The 22,405-nt window shown below is 47.3% G+C and overlaps 1 protein-coding gene across 1 annotated transcript in view; it reads right to left on the bottom strand.

The window, feature by feature from the left end:
• LOC137460427 (EH domain-binding protein 1-like) overlaps positions 1–22,405 on the bottom strand; it is a gene marked incomplete at its 5' end in the record, with an annotated part of 87,441 nt that overhangs the window by 5,322 nt on the left and 59,714 nt on the right. Inside the window, 2 exons of the mRNA XM_068170776.1 lie at positions 3,903–3,976; positions 5,119–5,218. Coding sequence (XP_068026877.1) covers positions 3,903–3,976; positions 5,119–5,218 — 174 coding nt within the window. The remainder of the gene's footprint in view (positions 1–3,902; positions 3,977–5,118; positions 5,219–22,405) is intronic.

The raw sequence follows: 22,405 nt of genomic DNA, 5'->3' as shown, positions 1-22,405 counted from the left end.
CACCTCCCCACCCCCTCCCACTGCTTAAACTGATAATTACTTGGAGCAAAGAGGCAGCCGGTTCCCATAGAAATGCTTTAATAGAAATGGTGGAAAGTTCTTGTAGTAAAACCTTCAGCCTCGCCACTATAATAAATAAGCCTGGCACTTTGATGAAAATTAACACTAGTTTTGTAAAGAGCACATTGGGGGATTGCAGTCAGGTCTTATCTTTAGTTCCAGTCAACTAGCAATCCTGAAAGAGTTTGCATCATCATCAGAGCAGGCCATTTGATAGGATTCTGCCGCTGAACCTAATCAATCTATGGAATACTGTGGCTGCGCGGTGTAACAAAGCTAAAATAGATTTACAAATGGGGTTTTAGAGGATAAGCTCCTCCACAGGATTACATATTGATTTTAAATATAAAAAGCTTATCATATAAACCATAACTACAAAAATAGTGAACCTATGCATAAATCCTTTTAGAAGAGCACCCACTTCAAACTATAAGCCAAGAATGAATCAAGATGTACAAAATCCGAAAGAGGATCCATTTCGCGGGCAGAAAATGAACACGCCACCCCCAAGGTGTGCAAAAAAAATATGAACTTATCTTTTTTTTTTTTTCCTGAGGAGGCATTAAATCTTGAAAGAGAAAAGAGAGGGGGGAAAAAAAAATAAACCCAACACGCCCAAACAAACAGAAAGGAGAGGGCAGGGAGCTGAAGGTAAAGCATCCCTGCCGCTCGGCCGCGGCAGAAATCAGGCGCTCGAATGCAGCACCTCGTTTAGGTGAGCTCCCAAACTGCCAGCCAGCCAGCCAGCACGCCTTCCCCACCTGTGCACAGGGTGAAACAAGCCCTGGGAACCTCCATTTGCTTTGGACACTTAGGCTGGGATTTGCAGGTCTTTAGTCGAAGCGCTCCCAGCAGTGGGAAAGGCGAGGAACACTTTCTAGCTGGTTGGTAACTCTCTGTCTTATCTCTCCAGCTAAGTGAGGTGGGGGGCAGAAAAAAAGAATAAAAAGAAAGCATGCTTCCCCACCCCCCCCCGGGTCATTCTGTGTTCCCCGTGAAGAGCCACCACACTCCAAAAGGCCTTTCAGCTGGCCATGCCTCCATTTTTAGCTGCTGGCTAAGGGGACACCATCTCCACCTCGCTGAGCACTCAGCACCTCCAGACGCCAGCGCTGCCCGCACGCTGCCTGCGCGGGCAGGGCAGGCCGGCCGCCAAGAAACTGCCTTTATCTACCATCAGCAGGCTGCTACCTTCGGCAAGGCTCTTTTCCAACACCACCCCTCTCACCCCCTTTTTCTTTTTTTTTCCCTTTCCCCCCCCTGTCATCAACTAGCTAAGTAAATCAGTTGATAGATTTTTAAACAGCACAGTCACGCGTGGAAGACTTAGAGCAATTTACCACAACACTAATTAGCACCTTTCAAAGACTTTTCTTTTTAAGTTCCAGTTTGGGCTGTTGCATTCTGCCTTTCTCATGGGCAAACAAACCAGGCTTGTCCTCTTAATATAGATCACAGTGTCATGGGGGTTTTTCCTGTCTGCATATTTCAGGTTGGGAATTGGTGCTGGTAAAGGTGAGACCTGGCTGTTCAGCTCCTTCATGGAGCCCAAGTGCTCATGTTATATATATACACATATATATATGATTTATATATATATATGATAGATATATATGCTTTTATAGATATATATTATATATATATATATATATATATGATTGATTTATTAATGATTTATTTCTTTCCTCCTGCTCATATATTTCAGGTTGGGAATCAGCGCTGCTCTTTTCAATTCCTTCATGGAGCTCAACTACTTATTAGCAATCAGCTAAATGGCCTCGGAGCAGACAGCACCGGGTCTGTCTGGGCAGCCCCTGCCTCTTTAGGGCAATCACATTCATCACAAGTGGTGTGGCTTTCCTGCTGCTGCCCCCCCACCCCAAAGTGCATCCTTGCACCCCAGCCCGTGTAGGACAGGGTGCTGATGCACACATGGAAGGGTGAGCTGCCACAAATGTGTCTTTGGGGGTTTCTTGGGAGAGTTTCTCCTTTTATATGCTTTTAAAGGTAAAATCAGATAGGTCCTGAAAGTTCTAGCATAATCATAATAATTAATCATCATCATCATCATCATCTTAATCTTACAGAGGGTTATGATGCTAAAGGAGGCCTTTGTTGTATAAAGAAACAAGTAAATTAATAAATAAACCCACAAACCAACCACCACAATCCTCCAGCACTTGTGTTTTCTCCTTAAATTCCTGTTTACCACATCAACCTTGGGAAAGCAAAACAAAACACCACAAAACCCCACCAACCAAACCACAAAAAAGAAAAAAACCCAAAACAAAATCAAAAGAGAGAGAAGAGAGAGAAAAGGACTTCTGGAATCCCTCTCTCAACTTACAGAAAGAAATAATGGACAGATTTTTGTTCAGGTCAGTGTGATGGTTGTTGGACATTCAAAGGTTGCTGCTGGGATGTTCCAAGACAGTAATACATAAAAGAGGCAATTAAAGAGTGAAACATGGGATTTAAATCCAGCCTCTCTGAGCTCCTCTCTGGTTTTGGAGTATTTAATGCTAAATGTTTCATTAGTAGGATTCCCAATTAATCTCTGCAGAAAACTGTGTATATATTTACGCCTCCAATTCACCCAAGAAGAGAATCTTAAGAGTCATTTTGGTTGGAAAAGACCTTCAAGATCATCGAGACCAACCATTATCCAGCTCCACCAATATAGGGAGTTTAGTCTTGTGGAAAAAGAAAACCCCCAAACAATCAACCCCCCCTTCCCCCCATATATAACCACAGAGGGAGTGAGATGAAAAAGCTACCTGAAACCTGCTGCTTTCTTCCTACAAACTTGTGCTCCCAGTCAAGTCTTCAAACTAATTAGAATTGATTTATTATGGATCAGGTACCTTATCAGGTGAAGAAAGAAATTACCATGGACAGTCAAAGGGTTGAGAGGTCAATACGGAATAGCAAAATCAATTTGCATTGATTAGACAAAAGGTCCATTTTACAGAGCCCAAAGGATTAACTTTTAAGCAAACATCTTTGAACTGTAAGGCAGCATTTGTGCCTGAGAGCTGCCAGCGCCGCGGCATTAGAAAACACTTAAGATATTTAAATAAGAAAATAATGCAAGCAATGGTTTTTTTTTTAAGCTGGCTGGATGTTTATTTTTGATTCTGAATCATCCCCAGGATTACTGTACAATCCACCTGAAAGCCCCACGGAAAGGAGGCGATTGTTTCGCTTATCCCCAGCGTCAATCTTCCCGGGGGTAGCGCTCAGGTGGGGTGGCTGCGCCCAGGGGAGCTGAGCGGCGCTGAGCGGCGCGGAGCATCGCGCTGATCCCGGCGGCACTCGCCAGCCCAACACTGCCTTGCCAAACGGGGCTTTCACCACCAAACTGAACACACTTGGGGGGTTTTTATTCCTTTTCCCCCCTCCCCCCCCTCCCCCCCCCCCGTGAGATACAGTCCTGAAATAAAAGAAGGAGGCCCCCTTCTGCGGGTCACCCCTTCCATTGGATGGGGCAGGGAAAGCCGGGGAGAGCCTTACTGCCACGAAAAGTAACAAACCCTGGGCAAATATTTACCTCCTCAACACTTTTGTTTCCAAAGCTCCTTCCACGGAGGCTATTTCTTTGTGCCGTACCTCAGACATTGTTTTTGATTGTTTGTTTGGCTTTTTCCCCCCCTCAATAGAACTTAAGCATGGGATGGCAGCCCCAGGTGTTTGCCGTGCGCTACCACTTGAAATGCTGTGTTAATTGGCCGTGATTGTCGGCGGTTCATTTTTAACAGAGAAGCCTCCACCTTTGGCGTTTGCAGGCAGCCACCCCTGGCAGGCAGCGCTTGCCTTGCCTTGGTGCCCAGCACTGCTCTTACCTTCGATAGCCAGCATGGCTCTCAGCTCCCGGTTCAGCAGCTCGTAGCGCCGTTCCAGGTCATGTTCTTTTTCCCTAGGCAAGTTGCAAAAAGTTCATCAATATGTTAATTACTAAATCATTAAACGCTTAAAAGAACCTTTAACTTACATTGATTTTAGGACTCGGGGAACTGACTTTTCTCTGGAACTTTAAGCCACTCCAAACAAATGATACACAAACTTCAAACCTGGCTCAGGGGGCACATTCAGCCACAGGGCTGACACCTCTGCCACACCAGCCTTCACCCCAGCACCGTGACTCCGTGCTGCTGCAGGACACAATGATTTCATATCCACCCTTGGAGCAGCTGCCCTGGAGTGTCCTAAGCATAAAACATTTCCCCAGATCCCATGAACGACTTCCAGCCTCAGCCCATCCACCCCGAGAGTATGGCACTGGAGTTACTATCCTGTGTGCATTCCACTCTAATGAATACTGAAAATATTAGTTTGATATTTTGAAGGTAGAATCTTCTGTCGAGTTCAGGCAGGGTAGGAAATTCGGGAGGACAGGCTCTTCCCAGGGAAGTATGCAGGCATCTACACTAGGTGGCATTACTGAAAGAAATATAATCCAGCTGAAAGCAGCTGGAAAAGAAGCACAGAGGGCAGAATGGCTCTAAAAGCCAGCAGCCCCTCCTCCCTTCCTGGCCAGTGCCAGTTCGAAAACAAGTTGCTGTGTCCTTCCTTTGCAGTGCTGGTGGCAACACTGCCCTGGGACCAAGCCTATAACCTCCTGCCGGCAGCCTGGTGCCGCAGAACCAGTGATGGCCTCTGCTAAGAACTGGGAGGCAGCTGGGGTTTTGCTCTCTCTCTGAACAGTCCTCACCTGGCACATCTGAGGCACAATCCAGGTTACTTCTAAAATGTAATTTTGTTCTACTGTTGGGCCTCTGAAAAAGGCAACTGTGCTTACTATTGCTTTCATGATTCCTTTCTTGTTTTCACAGCCCTGGCTAATCTGGTGCCACTGGACACTTCTCATTTTCAAGTCTGCACCAGGAGGAAAACCAAGTTACCAGAGGTGTTCCACAAAACATCCATGCTCCTGACTTTTGAGGGAGGGTTTCTGAAGCCCAGTGGGAAGAGGGCACAGAGGTTTTGCATCTGCCTGACGTGTGAAGGCTGCGGCAAGTCACCCTGTTGCAAACACCTGTGTGCATACTCCATACTTACAGCAGGGAGAGCTGATTCATCCGTCTTATTAAGGCATTCTTCTTGTTAACCAGCATGAACCACTCCTGCATCATAGCTTCTTCTTCTTCCGTGTTCCTTCCTGCAAGCCAAAGAATTCCATGACTTAGGAGGCATGTCACAAACTGTTTCATCTCAGGGTTTTGGAGCATCAGCCCTCTGATGAGACCCAGCATTACCAGGGGTGCTCTCAAATGGGGAACCTACCACATGGCTACGAGTCCTGCTGCCCAATCCTGCCTGCTCCACAAACAAACCTTTGCAAACAGCGTTCCTTGTCACGCTGATGCCTTGACCTAAATAAGCACCTTTAAAAAAGTCCCTTGTCTCTTACATGTACCCAAAAGAGCTACACTGTTGTGATGGTCTCAATGGAAAAAAAAACCAACAGAACAACCCAACTTGCTGCTAAGAGATCTCTGGTCGTCATGGGCTTCCAAACACAAGAACAATCCTTGTGGGCAAGATCTGCTCCACCCGTGCAAACCCGACACAGTTGGGATGGCTTGGTAGGGATCGAAGTAGCTGCACAGAAGATGGGAAACCTGAAGCCTTGGTCAAGATGCAGGCACTCACTCAGATTCTCTGAGAAGGGTGAGCTGGAAAGAACTCCTCCTTCAGCTGGCAATCAAAAGGAGCATCTACACCAGCAGGAAGCATTTTGGGGCCCAGGTACCTAAGGGTCCCTGTGTGCGTATGGCAGCACTATGCTCCACCAGGCTCTGTAAGACTCTGTCTTACCACCTCTGCACCAGCAGGTGACAAGCATCCAGAAGGCTCCAGACTGTCCCTTCCACATAGCAGGGTCAGTCAGCCAAATTCCACTCTCTTTGAGCTCAGGGACTAGGAGAAACCTCATCAAGGTCCTTTGTGGCCTCTGCACCTCTGTGCTGGCCTCTGCACCTCTGCGTTAGCCCCTGCACCTCTGCGGTGTCCTGCCAATCTCATCTCTCAAGTTGAGCTGAGAAGCAAAGACTCTACAGTCCTCACTGAAGTAAGAAACTCACCAGTTTCTTACAGCTAGAAGTCACCTGGGAACAGACCTGGAATAATGTCAAAGGAGGATGAGCTGAGTATGAATTCTGAGTACTTCTTCCAGCTTTGACACCAGATCTCCACATTGGAGCTCCAGCTGTGTAGCAGGGGGACCATCGCCTGCGCTCATCCTGCAAGGGTGCTAGCAGTGAATTCTTTGATGCTTGGAAAGGGTTTTGAAACCTCTGATGTACACTTGGGGAAGAGACCTTCAACAGTGGGGTCCCTAGTTGCAGAGAAACTATTTCTCCAGCACCTGAAGCTGGAAAGACACCAGAAAAAATATTGTTGTGTTCTAAAAGAAAGCTTTCAATTTCTGGACGGGAGCGTTTGAAATGCTTGCATGTACGTGCCCGCCATGTGCACGTTCACACCCCAACGCCACGGGGGTGTGCAAGCCCAGATCTGCATGCAGAACCACCTCCTCACCCTGCTGTGACCCTGCTGTGTGCAAGGGAAGGTCACCAGCCTTCTCCAAACCATTTGATTCCCCTCGCATCGGTGCACCCACGTGAGGGAAGCAAAAGCAAATGAAGAGTGAAGCGGTCAGCTTAGAGCAGAGCTGGTGGACCCACACAGGAAGAAAAAGTTACACCATGCACTCCTTTCTGATGTGAGACACCTCCCATATCCACTTCTCACCCTGGGAAGCTCCTGGGTGGTGAAACTGTTCCTGGGAGTGATTTGCTATCAAAGTGATGGGAAGGGGAGACCATCCTAAAGTGGTGGCCCTGCAGCCTATTTCCAAGCAGAAGCAGCAGGGCTGCAGCTTCTGGGCGATGGAGAAAGAAATTTGTCACACAGAAATGCTCTACCCCAAGACCTCCAGCTTCTGGTTTAGTGCAGGAAATGTTAGGCCATGGCATTCACAATAAGCAGTTCTGAACTCCCTGGAAGAGGACAAGAACTTTGAGGCACACTTGGCTGTTAAAGCTACAGATCAAAGGCCTTGCAGGAGTGGTCCATCTAACAGAGTCTGCTTTCAGAAGCAGGGGAATCAATATTAGCAACCTTGCAATGAAATGTACCAAGTAGTTCAAATTCCTTTGGGGTAGAGGGAAAGCAAAGGAGGACAGATTGCCTCTGTTTTTCCTGCAAAAGGACCAGTCTATCCTGTGATGCATCACACTCACAGAATCATAGAATTGTTCCAGTTGGAAAAGCCCTCCAAGATCGTCCAACCTTCAACCCGACACCACCATGGCCATTAAACCATGGCCTTAGGGACCATGGCCACACATTTCTTGAACACCTCCAGGGATGGGGACTCCACCACCTCCCTAGGCAGCCAGTTCCAGTGCTTGACCACTCTTGCAGCAAAGAAATTTTTCCTAATACCCAACCTAAACCCACCATGGTGCAACTTGAGGCCTTTTCCTATTGTTCCATCACCTGATGCTAGGGAGAAGAGACCTACTCCCACCTCACTGCAATCTGCTTTCAGGGAGTTGTTGCCACCGTGCCACACCGCTGGCAACAAGAAGTTCTCACAGCCAGATGTGCGTGGCTACAGCAACATTTTACTCCATTTAGGAGACTAAATTTGCTGGGTTTGGAGCAGTCTGGGCTCTGTGGCTAAAAGATGCCGTTGTAAATGCGAGCTCTTGCTGCATTCCATGTTGCAAGCCCTGAAAAAGAAACGGGAGGCAAACTTTCCGAAGGAGCTGGACCGGGTGGTGGAGCCGAACTTGAATTTCACGCTGTGCAGTCTCAAGGCAAGGACACCAAGACAGAAACTTCTTTCTCTGAACGCATTCCTCCCTAACAAAGTTGGGTTGCAACACAGAAGGAGCAGAGCTGTAGGTAAAGCTTGGAGCTGTCAAGTCGGATCTGAACAGGTGTCTGTTTAGCTCTTTCCAGGCTTGACGCCGAAGCCCACGCAATGTCCCCGGCACAGGCTGGTTTCAAAGTGAGTTAACAAAGTCTTGATTGTTTTGTTGCAGGTTTCTTTTCTTTTCCTTTTTTTTTCTTCCCCTTTTTCCCTCCCCCAGAATTTTTAATCTGTTTTTGTATTCACTTTGCAGCCATGTGATGCCCTGACACCGGTCATGTGATATCGGCTGCGATAGGCACAAATCCCCCGGCAGCAACAAAAGAAGAAAGAAGAAGGGGGGGGGGGGAAGAAAACACACACAAAAAAAAGAAAAAGCTGAGAAAAAGCTTGCAATTTGGAAAAAAAGCCAATTGTAGCCTGGCAAAGGCCTTTTTTGATCAGTGAAATGCCACATGTGTGCAATATTAATAGCAGCTGATGCTGATATTTCAGTTGTTGACCATCAGCTTTGTGAATTCTTGTGCAGGGAGCTGAAAGAGCGAGAAGACTCTTCCCAGGCAAGCGAAAACCAAGATGAACTCCCAGATCTAAGAAACTGGAATAACTCTTTTCAGCAAACACACTGCCAGGAGAGCACATTACTTTTTTTCCTTTTGTATTTTGTTTTTGTGTGAGGGTTGGGGGTTGGTTTGTTTTTTGTGGTTTGCTTTTTTTCCCTCCCCCCCCCGCCCTCCCCTTTCCCTGTTCGGTGGAAGGATGCACGCGAAACACTTCGACAAAGCGAAACTAACCATGGTCACTACAAAAGCTGAGCTCCTGGTCACCATTTATACATATCAACACATAAATAAATAAATTGGGGGGGGGGGGGAAGCCTTTCTTCAAGACAATTTCACCCTGTCACACCCCTGCTGCTGGGGGTGGTGGTGGTGGGGTTTGTTTCCACTTTGCAAGCGGTGAAAGGCACGATGTTGAAGGGGCTTGCTTCCAAAACGCCCCAAAAAATTAGGACTTGGCAAACTCTCTTAAATAAATAAGTATTAGTGCAGAGATTGGTAAATGAAGAGAGGAAAAAAAATGAACCCCCAAAACCCCAAATGAATCCAACGTGTGCAGCCTCCTTATCTGAGGAGGATAATCTGCCCGTACCCCCATAAACTGGCGTTTCTCTCCCCCCCCACCGCCCCCCCGTGATACGCGCATTACGCTATTGTCTGAGCTGAAAAACAACAACAACAACAACAACAACAACAACAACCAACAAACCCCTTTTTAAAGCTAGTAAGTTGGACCATTACAAATTAATCCTGACTTTAATAACTGGTTAAAGACCCCTTCAGCTTTATAAGTAACACAAAATATGAAAGCCTGTGATCTCAGCGAGCTTTCCTCATTTCTCCTCTAACCATTTGTTATTTAATCCAATACTAGTAATCCAATTTGTCCACCAGACTTTTAAAGGGCAGAATGCAACTTCCCCAGCTTAGACACTTTTCAAAGTACAATATATTTTTCAAATGAATGCTGGATGTTTCATTTATTTTTTTCCTTTCTTTCTTTCTTTTTCCCCCAACTGTTCCTAGCTCCTAATGTATGAGGGAAGGGGGAAAGAGGAAAAAAAAAAAAAGAAGGAAGAAAAAGAACAAGATGAACATTGTTCGTCCTGATTAAGTAAGAGCTCATTAAAGAGCTGTCAGTGCCGTACTTTGAATATGCATGAAGCATATAATCAGATCTAGTACCGTCACTAGAGGAGAATACGGTAAGTACAAAGGATTGATTTAATTACTTAGAGTGGGCTGTGGTGGCAAAGCAGTCTTGTTAGCGCGGAAAGAAAAGGAGGTTGTATTCTGGCACGGTTAGGGGGGAAAAAGGCAGTTTTAGCTTCTGCCACAATACCTAATCTCAGGATAAAGCACTTTACATTGTAGCTGAAAAAGAAGACTGTCAGGTTTCCAAAAGGGGACCAGAATCCATCTCCTCGTGTTTAACCTCACCTGGTTAACTGTCTAGCAGAACAGATTTATTCTCTTGGAGGCATAAATCTGCTCATAGCTGCTTCTCCTCTAGCTCAATAATGACTTCTGAAAGCAGTCCTCAAACAGGAGCGCACGGCGCTGCAAACATCCTGCGCACGCCCGGCGCTCGGGGAGAGGTTGGGGAAGTGCAGAACCAGAAACGAAGCCCAAACTGGCTTCATGTCAAACGGGCAACACAGCTCTGAGTGGGGGCTCTAGGCTTAGGTAGGGTCTGAGCAGCACTCTGGTAAGGTTTCTCTAATTTATTATCTATCTCCCCTACTTCCTCCCTTCTGCTTTTGCTCCTTTTCTCCTTTCCTTTCCTTTCCTTTCCTTTCCTTTCCTTTTCCTTTCCTTTCCTTTCCTTTCCTTTCCCTTCCCTTCCCTTCCCTTCCCTTCCCTTCCCTTCCTTCCCTTCCCTTCCCCTTCCCTTCCCTTCCCTTCCCTTCCCTTCCCTTCCCTTCCCTTCCCTTCCCTTCCCTTCCCTTCCCTTCCTTTCCTTTCCTTTCCTTTCCTTTCCTTTCCTTTCCTTTCCTTTCCTTTCCTTTCCTTTCCTTTCTTTCCTTTCCTTTCCTTTCCTTTCCTTTCCTTTCCTTTCCTTTTCCTTTCCTTTCCTTTCCTTTCCTTTCCTTTCCTTTCCTTTCCTTTCCTTTCCTTTCCTTCTCTTCTCTTCTCTTCTCTTCTTTTTTCTTTTCTTTTCTTTTCTTTTCTTTTCTTTTCTTTTCTTTTCTTTCTTTTCTTTTCTTTTCTTTTCTTTTCTTTTCTTTTCTTTTCTTTTCTTTTCTTTTCTTTTCTTTTCTTTTCTTTTCTTTTCTTTTCTTTTCTTTTCTTTTCTTTTTCTTTTTTCTTTTCTTTTCTTTCTTCTTTTATCTTTTTTTCCTTTCTTCTATTTTCCTTTCCTTTCCTTTCCTTTCCTTTCCTTTCCTTTCCTTTCCTTTCCTTTCCTTTCCTTTCCTTTCCTTTCCTTTCCTTTCCTTTCCTTTCCTTTCCTTTCCTTTCCTTTCCTTTCCTTTCTTTCCTTTCCTTTCCTTTCCTTTCCTTTCCTTTCCTTTCCTTCCTTCCCTTCCCTTCCCTTCCCTTCCCTTCCCTGTCCCTTCCCTTCCCTTCCTTCCCTTCCCCTTCCCCTTCCCTGTCCTCCCCTCCCCTGTCCTCCTCTCCATCTCTCCCTCCCCCTTTCCTCTTCCCTCTTGTCTTCTTTCTTTTTTCCATGTTTTTAATTCATACATTCTTGTTTTCTTCTTCCTCCAGGACTTCAGGGGAATTCTCTCACAGCAACCCTCAGTGCCATTTTTCCAATAGCATTATCTGGCTGGAGTGGTGAAGACTGTGTGCTCTATTCTTCCCTTCACTTGACATCCACCAGAACCCTCCTCACTGATTAGGAAAGAGCCCAAAACCCCAAGTCGGGGATAGCAACACAGACACTAAATTCTGCCCTCAGACACCAGAAACTCTGACTTCTGAGCCGTGAATCCTCCCATGCAGGAGGATTTCTGCTGCAGCAGAAAGCTTGATGCTTTGGACCCTTAGTGGAGAAATTTTAACGACGGCCAAATAATGACAGCCAGAACTTGAACAACAGCAAATTAAAACCCCCAAACCCTTCCTTTTTTTTTCCCCCCCTCCTGTGGTTAATCACACAAACTCAAATACCATTTTCCTGACTGCTGCTCAACCCAACTCGAGCCAGCTCTCCTCTACCACGCTCGAGAATTAGAAGCATGTTTCTGTGTCACCATCTTTTGAGAACAATATGAGCCACTCGTTTTGGCTCATTTTAACTTTCTACAGCTCCAGGCAGCCTTTTGAAAATATTCCCCCCCACCCCCACCCCCACCCCCTCTCCACCGTTCTTGGGGATTCACAAATGGATTTTTGTTTACACTGCCAGCTAATTATTTGTTAAACATTTAAATAAGAAGCATCTTGACAAATGTCTCCTCTGCATCAACTTGGAAAAGCAGTTTCTTTCCCCCCTCCCCCCTACTTTTTCTTTTCAGTTTACTTTAGTTTAGTTCAGTTTTGTTTTGTTTTGTTTTCCTGCCCTGCTAAAAATGCTCCCAAACCCACCTCTGATGCTCAGCCATTAGAGCCATTATTGTTAAGCCGTTTGGGCAGCTAGTTGTTAGATAAACCCAGCGTGGATTAACACAGCAAACCTGCACAGCGCTAAGAAAACAGAGAGGAAAGTCCTATGAAGCAATGAATACAACTCAAAAGGAGGGGGGGAAACAAAAAAAGCAGCAACATGCAGGGGCAAGATTAGTTTACAGTGTAAATGGATGAACACAGGAACTCCTCCACACTTTACAACGGCTGTAAATCTGTCAAGATAATCCAATAGATTAATTACCAAAAAATCAATTAAATGAAAGAGGGGAAAAAAAAAAAACCCTGAAATGTAAATTTATTTAGCTCTTGTGCCAAAAAAAAAGAAACAAACCCCAAAACAATTACAACCTGTGGAAGAGAAACAACCCAGGGTCCCTATCAGCAACCCCAAGCGAGGCAGGGCCTGTGCCAGATGCCAACTGCAGCGGTGGTTTGCTGCCTGTGCGCTATGTGTGTGCCACAGTGAAACGCAGAAACCTCCTCCTGACTCCCCATTTACCTCCATGGAACTACATGAAAAACAACCTCCTTAAGGCAGAGCCCATTCTTCACCCCTTGGCTGATGTTGACACACAGGTTTAGAACAGAACAGAAGGTGGCTTCCTTCACTCAACACACTTGGGTGAAGAGGCCAGGAAGAGAATGCCAGGGAAGTAGAGCGGGGTGAAGGACAACAGAAACCGGCCAGCTCTGGCTCTGCTCCTCCCCTTTCTGGGTTGTCTGTCAGCTGACAGAAGCTAGATGACCACCAAGAGCTGCCCAAACGCCAGAGAAGTCCGCAAAGGTATCGAGCAAGGCCTCTTGCAAAGGCGCCCCGCTGCCTTTCTTTGCCTGCTGCGGGCGCAGGGCAGCCCGGGCTGCGCTGCCGCCGTGGGGGACAGGTTGTTACGAGTCTCTGCGGTGAGGAGCGAGCGGACAGCTTGGCTTCTTTACCCGAGGGAGGACATGCAGAGCAAATAAAGAACAGTGCTCCGATGTGCCTCGTCTTGTCTCCAAAGAACCTGGGGAAATTGGCTGAAGTTGGAGGCGGTGCCTTGAAAACCCAGAGAAAGAACCATCAGGGAGTCACAGAATGCATTCACTGGCCTGGAAGGGAGCTTCCAAGGGCATCTTGTCCAAGTGCCCTGCACTCAGCAGGGACACTTCCAGCTAGAGCAGGCTGCACAGGGACACAGCAAGTTTGACCTTCAATGTCCCCAGGGATGGGGCCTCAACCACAGCCCTGGGCAACCTGTTCCCGTGTTTCACCGCTCTCACTGTGAAGAATTTCCTCTTGATGCCCGACTTAAATCTGCCCTGCTCCAGTTTCAAACCATTGCCCCTCATTCTATCACCACAGACCCTTCTGAACAGTTCCTTCCCAGCCTTCCTGCAGCCCCTTTAAGTACTGGAAGACTGCTCTAAGGTCATCCTGAAGCCTTCTCTTCTCCAGGCTGAACAGCCCCAACTCTCCCAGCCTGTCCTCATATGTGAGATGCTCCAGCCCCTGATCATCTTGGTGGCCTTCTCTGGACCCACTCCATTAGGGCAATGTCCTTCCATAGCTGGACACAGCACTGCAGTTGAGGTCTCACCAGAGCAGAGCAGAGCAGAGGACAGAATCCACTTTCTTAACCTGCTGCCCACACTTTTGAGGCAATCCAGGACACCACTAGCCTGGGCTGCCAGTTCTCATCATTTACCAGCAGAACTTGGTGCCACAAGGCAACGTTGAAACCAAGAGCTCAGCAAGGATGAAAAGTAAGTTGAAGGTGGAATAAGGAAATGCAGAGCTGTAGCCATAAACATTTGAACAAATAAACAACAAAAACCCCACAGGAGGTGGGAACTGAATCCTGCTCTAGGTTATGAGCTAACCTTTAAGTTTTAGAGGTTAGATGAGCTGGATCCTGGGGGCAGGTTAGTGTGTAAATGGCCCCTGCCTGCTTTCAAGATGTACTTCAAAGTTCTCAGTGTCAAAATAGAGCCTGCAGAAGACATCCCACAACATAAACGGACAGGCTGCTCCACCTTGAGCTTCAGGCCTCCCATTTCAGATTACCATGCCCAGCTTCCCTAGAATTACAGAACCATTTTGGTTGGAAAAGACCTTCAAGAGCATCAAGTCCAACCATTCTCTAACTCGACCGTGGCTGGTGTTAAACCGTGTCCCTCTGCACCCCATCTCTTCATCTTTTCAGCACCTCCAGGGATGGAGATTAAAGCACCTCCCTGGGGAGCTTATTTGTGTAGTTGAGAAGTATCTTCTCATATCCAACCTAACCTCCCCTGGTGTATCTTGAGGCCATTTCCTTTTCTCCTGTCCCTTGTTACCTGGGAGAAGAACGCTTCTTCCTTTCCCTGAGTGAGGATGTCCTTGGCTATTAGAGATGACTGAAAACTATCAAGAATAGCCACCAGGACACAAATGAGATGGGACCATTGTTTAGATGACACTCCAGAGGAGCTAGCTAGCTTATCAAGTCCCCAGCATAACTTTCTGAGTCTCAACTGGATGGGAAAATGCCTAAGGAACATTAGAAAGGCACATTCCTAGCCACAACCTTGCTGTCTCAGAGTAGTCCGAGAAGGAGACATTGATGTCCACACAATGGAGTCTCATAAGGGTGGGTAACGACTGCCAAGAATCTGCCAGGCAGAGCGACATTGCAGGGCATTGTCTGATTCCATTCCAGCCCCCAAAGTCCTGCAACCCTCCAGGAAAGGGAGCTGCCGCCAAGGGAATGCCTTTATCTCAAGTACACATCAAATCAGCTTCCCACCAAGCAGGGAACTTGTCGTTTTGCTTTGGGAAGCATCATAAATCAGAGAGGCTAGAGAGAGCGGTGAAAGCTGTGTAAACAGCAGGTCAAGGTCCTGACCACATTTCGGCACGTGTGAGGATTTATTCTACCTGGAGCGGGGCTGACTCACAGGGAGATAAACAGCTGTGGCTGGCACACTTGGCAACCTGGAATGATCACAGCACCCAAACGTCCACAGAAGGATTGCCTGAGGGATTGCTGATTTTCTCCACGGGATGACCTGATGCAGCAGCCCCCGGCAAAGACCAGGGAAGCAACAGAAAGGGAACACTTGGGCTTGAGAAAGATGATAGCTCCAGACCAGGAAAACACAAGAGCTTGTGGCCCCAGACAACAAAAGGTGAGATTCAACTGAAACATTTGCAGAGGCTCCTCTAAGAAAGTGATGCTTTCAAAGGGTGGAGGTCATGAGGATGGCTCTGGACTCTCTGGGGGGGGGGTCCAGAGATAGGACAAAGGGCAATGGACACAAACCTGGGCAGAATCAATGCTTGTCCTTTCTCACCCTCTGCTATCCTTTGTACCCAAAGTCTCTCACATGGCACAGCTTCAGATGAAGCATGGGCCTGGGAAAAGCACACACCAGGCCTTTGCTTGCAGCACAGGAAACAATGCACCACTAACTGCTACACTAGAACCTTTGAAGATACAGAAGAAAAATGTAGCCCACACTTGGAAATCCAACAAGAAGGGGCTGATGTTCTGGCAGATGAACTACTCCACTTGTGGGTGGACAAAGAAGAGCTGGATGCTTTTTCTCCAGGGCTCATAACTACTCCTTAGACCAGCTGCCCATTTCCTTGGCAGTGGCAGCTGGGCACGATCCTGAAGTGAGAGGCCAGCTGATCTTAATGTTGTTGGATTATAGAATCATAGAACTGGCAGGGTTGGAAGGGACCTCAAGGAGCATCCAGTTCCAACCCCTCCTGCCATGGGCAGGGACACCTCACACTACAGCAGGTTGCTCACAGCCACAGCCAGCCTGGCCTCAAAAACCTCCAGGCAGGAGGCTTCCACCACCTCCCTGGGCAACCTGTGCCAGTCTCTCACCACCCTCATGGGCAAGAACTTCTTCCTGACATCCAATCTGAATCTCCCCACTTCTATTTTTGCTCCATTCCGCCCAGTCCTGTCACTCCCTGACACCCTCCAAAGTCCCTCCCCAGCTTTCTTGGAGCCCCCTTCAGATACTTCAAGGCCACAATTAGGTCTCCTTAGAGCTTTCTCTTCTCCAGACTGAACAACCCCAACTCTCTTAGTATGTTCTCATAGGAGAGGAGCTCCAGCCCTCTGCTCACCCTCGTGGCCCTTCTCTGGACATGCTCAAACACGTCCAGATCCTTCCTGTAATAAGGGCTCCAGAACTGGACGCAGTATGCCAGGTGGGGCTCTCACCAGAGCAGAGTAGAGGGTGCTCTACCAGGCACCACATATCCCATTTTTACCCCAAACCAGTAAGCCTTTGCCATGTTGCCATTAATTCCTTCAACATGTTCTTCTGGAGCTGGGCAGGAGCTATGTGGGCCTGGTACTTAGGGATATGGTTTAGTGTTGACCGTTCAGTGTTGGGTCAGGGGTTGGACTGGATGAGCTTGGAGGTGTCTTCCAACCAGATAGATTCTGTGGTTCTGCAATGGACAGCATGAAATGACTTCTGGAATGGGCAGGGCTGAATTGAACCCAAGCAAGTGCCTGCAGTGGTTGGCAGTGACTGTGACCTTGGACAGGTGCTAATGAAGACTCCTGCTCTTGGCAGGGTTATGCTTCTGAGATGCAAAGCTTCCCAGGGCTAGCAGGGCAAGTTCAGCTAGCTCAAGGTATCCTAGGGCCCCCACCAGTTCCAGTTCCGACACCAAGGATGGTTTTGGTGGTAAAGAGGAGGAAACTAAGAGAAAACAGCAGGGCTTGCTGCAGACTGCAGTGGCATTGTGGTACTCAGAGCCCCAGGGTGACCAAAGTGCCTTCCTCCTGCTTTCTCTTTCCAGGCAGGCTCTGACTGTGGAGAGAGTTAGCTTCCAGGCATGAAGCCACAGACCGTGCCTGCCACATGAAAGAGCACTTGAACCACAGTACTGCCAAGAAAGATGGGAATCACTGAGAAGATGCAAGTGGCTGTTTGGTCTTGCAAGACCTTTGGAAGGGCTGCAAGTTTATTGGAGAGCCCAGGGCTCTGCCAGAGCAGCCTCCTGGTAGGTGGGCAGCACTTGTGCTCAGGCTCTCTTCTCCAAGCTGGCTCCAAACCTTTGGGTGCCAGGTTCTTCTGAGGCAATGAAGAAGCTACAAGCTGGGGAAGTGCATGGAGAGGAGGCCAACTCACAGTTCAGTCCTTCCAGCCCATGGTAACTCTGTCTTACTTGAAGGACAAATCCAAATACAGTCATTGCTGCTGCTGAGCTGCTTTAATGACTTAATGGACTTGGACTGGGGAAGGCTAAGCATGGATGTTGCCCACAGCTGGCTTGGAAAGGTCTCTTCCTTCTGCCTACCAGAGTGCAGATTTATGGGTGAAGAGATGTGGTGAATTAGAGAGTCAGACCTGTGAATGCTGGGGTTTGTTATGGTGCTTTCATTCTGAGAGAGCTCCTCAGCTGCAGAAATGCTGGCTGTTTGGAGAAGTATGACCAGAAGGATGGTCTTCCTTTCTCAAAAGCAAGTTGCTTCACAGGAGCTGATAATGGGAGGAGATGGAGATGGGAAAGGAGGGAGCTTGTCAGTAAGAGACTGAGGAGGTAACATGACAGAAGGGAAACTGGAGAAGACAAGTGTCTTGACAAGCCTCAAGAGCTTGAGAAGTTCTCTGTCCCTCAGAAAGTGTCCAATTCTGGCAACTACAAACCCAGCACACCTCCACAATGCGGCAGCACACCTCCATTGCCCTTCCTTCACTCAAGGCTTTGGCAGCTGCCAAAACTCCCCATACCATTACTCTGGCAGCAAGTTTCTGATCCTGAACTCTGGAATAGAGAAGCATCTCGGCAAGTGGTGGAGAATCTTGTTTTGCTTCCAGAAAAGCACACTTCTGTGAGTGCTACAATAAAAATCCCCAGCTCCCGTGTCCCTGGCAAAACCCTTTTCTTCTGTCCAACACAAGCTGCTGCCAGGAGCATCTTTCCAGCCCCCTAAGCACTAGGGGGGCTCACAAACTGGCACCAGCAAAAACCCAAACCAGTGACACGCAAGTGCCATTCACCTCTGCGGCAGGTTTTGAGACGCTCTTGCTCACTTCCTATGCTAACTGTAGAAAGGTAGGTGGCCAAGATGCTGCTGTCAGCAGCACTCCCGAGTTTCCTGCTGTGGTTACCCCTTGGATGACTCCCTACCATCTCATGGGCTGGCAAGTCTGCAGCTCATCTCAGAGCAACCACGCCGAGCTAAGCAAAGCAACAGTGAGCACAGGAAAGCAAGGCTGGCAAACTGCTCCCCAACCCTTGGTGCTATCAGTTCCTTCTGATTTACACCTGGTAGGAACACAGGAGGAGACCCTGTGTAGCTACAACTTTCTCCTGCTGCATGCGCACCGATGTTTCTCATGCCTGAAGACAGTGACAAACCCAAATATGAGATGAAGTTCACCTCTCAAGCAAAACTGAGCACTCATCATTTTCCTCCCCATGCATGCTCTGAGGCGAGTGGCTACAGAACTGCCATTTGCTTCTGAGAACTCCACCGAGAATTGTGACTTCAATTGTTTACCAAAGACCAAACTTGGCTTGGGGAGCAGGATGCCTCCTCCAAGCTCACTCCTCCCCTCCTCCAGCCCAAAATATTCTTGCAGACTGGACGACTCCAGCCAGAAGCCTTCAGGATGGCGTAACGCAGCCTGCTAAACGCAGCCTGGTAATCAGGTTCGCGAAGGTGCGGGGCGCAGAAGGGATTTAGCTTGGACGGGGAATCTGTAATGCACGCAGACAGCATCGAGCCCCCATTGAGAAGCAGCCCACTCCAAGTGATTAATACAGCTAAAGGGGGCAGATAAGAGATCAATGACACAAATCACCTGGTACATTAAAAAAAAAATGAATGAATAAGTAAAAAGGCAGAGAAGGCAAGTAAAAAGGTGTTGCATTAAAAGGGGCTTTCAGTCGGCGCGCGAAGCGATGGCGGCCAGGGACCTGTATTTTAGCACTTGTGCTCAACAAGCACTCCAAAGTATGCCGGGATGAGAACAGAGACCCATCCTTTCTAATAATCTTGTGACAAAAGCTAAAAGACATCATCCTATTAACTAGTGATCTCAACTGCTAATGCAGAGTACTTCCTGGTGCCTTTCATGTCGAACGCCGCTATTAAAAACCCACTAAACATTCGCGGGCGGACAACACTGGCAGCATTCATCTTTTATCAGCATCTCTTGTTCAAGGAGCACGGAGAGGGGGCTGGAGGTGTCATTGATATTATAGAGTGGAAATTAATCAGAAATTTTTCTCATATTTCCCTCCATCACACTCATTTACTTTTGTCCAAATTTCCTTCCCCCCCCCCAACTCCCCCCCCCCCCCACCCCCAGCTAAAAAGTTCATCCCCCAGCCCCCTGTTGTATGCTTTTAAGTTGAGAATATTCACCGAGCGCGTCAACTGAAAGGCACCGGGGCCCTGACACAAAAAGCATTCGAAATTCTCATTTAGTTGTCTTTATTTTGCTAGCGCCATGTGGTCCTTGAAGATGTAGAAAACACGGGAAGCCGAGTAAAGATCAGAGCAAGCTCATTAGCATTCTGACAAAATTGGAGTGGTGGAGATGTATAGTTTGCCTAGTTTGTCGGTTTTGAAAGCTACCGGTGGTAAGCTTTCCATTTCATTCCGCTTTTGTCTTGGGGTTTTTTTTTCCCCTCTTTTTGGAGGTTTTCAACCCAGCGGGGTGGTTGTTAGCCTAGGTTTGCACAGTGCATTGTGGGAACCTTGCCTTGCACATTCAGCCTATATAGTATCATTCGAGTTCAAGTCAAAAAGTTTTTTGTTTTTATTGTTGTGGGGCTTCCCCCCCCCGCCACCTTTTTTCCCCCCTTTTCTTCCTTTCCCCTCCTTTTTCACTTTTTTCCCCTTTCCTTCCCCCCTTTTCCCTCCTTTTCCCCCCCCTTTTCCCTCATTTTTCCCTCTTTTCTTCCCCCTTTTCCCCTTTTCTTCCCCCTTTTCCCCTCTTTTTTTCCTTCCTTCCCCTTTTCTTCTCCCTTTCCCCCTATGTTTTACTTTCCCCCCCGTTCTCCTTTTTTCCCTTTTTTCACCTTTCCCCCCCTTTTCCCTTCTTTTCCCTTTTCCTCTTTTTTCTCCCCCTCTTCCCTTCCCTTCTTTATTAATTTTCCCTTTTTCCCCCTTTTTTCTTCCCTTTTCCTCCCTCTTTTTCTCCCCCTCTCCCCTTCCCCTCTTTTTTAATTTTCCCTTTTTTCCCCTTTCTCTTCCCTTTTCCTCCTTCTTTTTCTCCCTCCCCTTCCCCTCTTTTTTAATTTTCCCTTTCTTTTCCCTTTTCCTCCCTCTTTTTCTCCCCCTCTCCCCTTCCCCTCTTTTTTAATTTTCCCTTTTTTCCCCTTTCTCTTCCCTTTTCCTCCTTCTTTTTCTCCCTCCCCTTCCCCTCTTTTTAAATTTTCCCTTTCTTTTCCCTTTTCCTCCCTCTTTTTCTCTCCCCCTCCCCTTCCCCTCTTTTTTAATTTTCCCTTTCTTTTCCCTTTTCCTCCCTCTTTTTCTCTCCCCCTCCCCTTCCCCTCTTTTTTAATTTTCCCTTTCTTTTCCCTTTCCCTCCCTCCTTTTCATTCTTGGTTTATACTCTACTTATTTTATAATCACCTATGCTAATGCACAAATCATCGTCCAGCTGTCAAAACCCAACCCTGCCCAACACCTGCTTTAGAAAGTTGAATACCGCCCCCCCCCCAACAACAACTCCAAGCTGCACTTAAAAAGAACATCTTTTAACTGTGCTGCTTGTTTCCTTCAAAAGACAAGATAAGGAGAAATTAATTTAAATTCCACTGTTTACAATAAACTGGAAATGAATTGGAGACAGATCTGGCTGATTAGAATTCAAAAGAGACTCTTCTGCTGTGTAATATCCCCAACTCCGTTTCAGAGCCTCTTGAATGAAAGACGAGTTTATGCTCCAGAATTATGTAAATAACAAATTACCTCTTAGAAGCCCTAAAGAAGTTATTACTGTGGCCATTTATTATTATTATTACTATTCTATACATTTTTTTTTACATACAAGGCTCACTTTGAAGGGCCGAAAGGGCCACATGAATGCCGCTACTCGGCATGAACGTTTCCAAGTTGCAATGAAATGGATAAAGGTCTTTTTGGAGGAATTTATCTGCTAAATCCTTGTGGTTGCCCTCCTATCTCGGATGATGACCCAAAAGAATGTCAACAGCTCATTTCCCAGAGAGCTGGAGAGAGTCACTACGCAAGCCATAATCTGCAAGGTTCTCAAAGACCCATTTCAAACATTACATTTCACAAGCTGTTTAAAGAGAGATTTTTTCCCCCCACCCCTTCTTTTTTTTTCCACACTCCCCCCCCTCTCATCTCCACTATCCTACCAGCACTTTGGACATCAGTGCTTGGGGAAATGAGGGCTTTAACCAAGTTGAAACGTGACGGGGGTTTTTTTTACATCTTGTGTCGGTGGGTCGCTCGTAGGCGCGCAGGCGTAGGCGCGCAGCCCGACACGTGAGCTCCCACGGGCTCCACGGCCACGTGCCTTCGATTCTGGCCACGCTAGCTATGGCAGGGAGAAGGAAAGGCTGAGAATTCACATGTCTTAAGTCACTCCTCACTTACTCTTTGGATTTTTTTAACGTTACAGTGTGTCAGACATCCCTTTAGGAGGAAGGGACCAAACCCGGCTTGAAAGGAGCTACAATGGTCTGGATTTGGATACAGTAAATTTTACAATGGAGTGGGGATTAAAGATTTATTTGCTTAGCAAGGGGGGGAAGGATAAACAAATATTAAGAGAAAAGGGCTGCTTTAATACAAAACCCCTCAAAATTCTGTCTTTTTGTCATGCACTTGGACAGCATCATTATCATTACCATCAGAACAGCCTTAGAGCTGCCGTCAGCCACTGCTGACAGAGAAAAGCAAAGGGCCAGGCCACAGAGGGAAGGCTGGGCTTTAAAAACAACCCAACAAAAGTTCAAGCAGGTGAGTGCTCGAAGGCAGAAAACCCTGAGCTCCCCCCCATAATCACGTGGACTGAATTTTACCATCACACTTCAAATCTGACTTCCCTCTATAGCCCACGTGAAAGGCACCAAACCTCATCGCGGGAGACGCTGCAACGCTTAAGCCATACACGAAGAACAGAATTAAACCCCACTGAAACCAAACCCCCCCCTGCCCCAGCCCTTGCCTCTGAGAATTAAAGAGCAGGCATTATTTTAAGCTTAACAAAAGGCAGGATTCTGCCAGCTCCGAGATGCCACTTGTATTTCCAATCTGCTTTTAATCAGTCGGTTCCTTTTCGCTCAGGTTCCAGCTCCCAGCAGAGGCACAAAATAACCTGGAGACTGTTATCCACACGACAGCAACGG

Source organism: Melanerpes formicivorus, unplaced genomic scaffold (genome assembly GCF_026170545.1).
Source record: "Melanerpes formicivorus ecotype bairdi unplaced genomic scaffold, bMelFor1.0.p_v2 SCAF_596, whole genome shotgun sequence".
Taxonomy (NCBI): Eukaryota; Metazoa; Chordata; class Aves; order Piciformes; family Picidae; genus Melanerpes; species Melanerpes formicivorus.
Note: the sequence above shows the minus strand (reverse complement) of the source record. Positions and strands in the feature narration are given on the sequence as shown.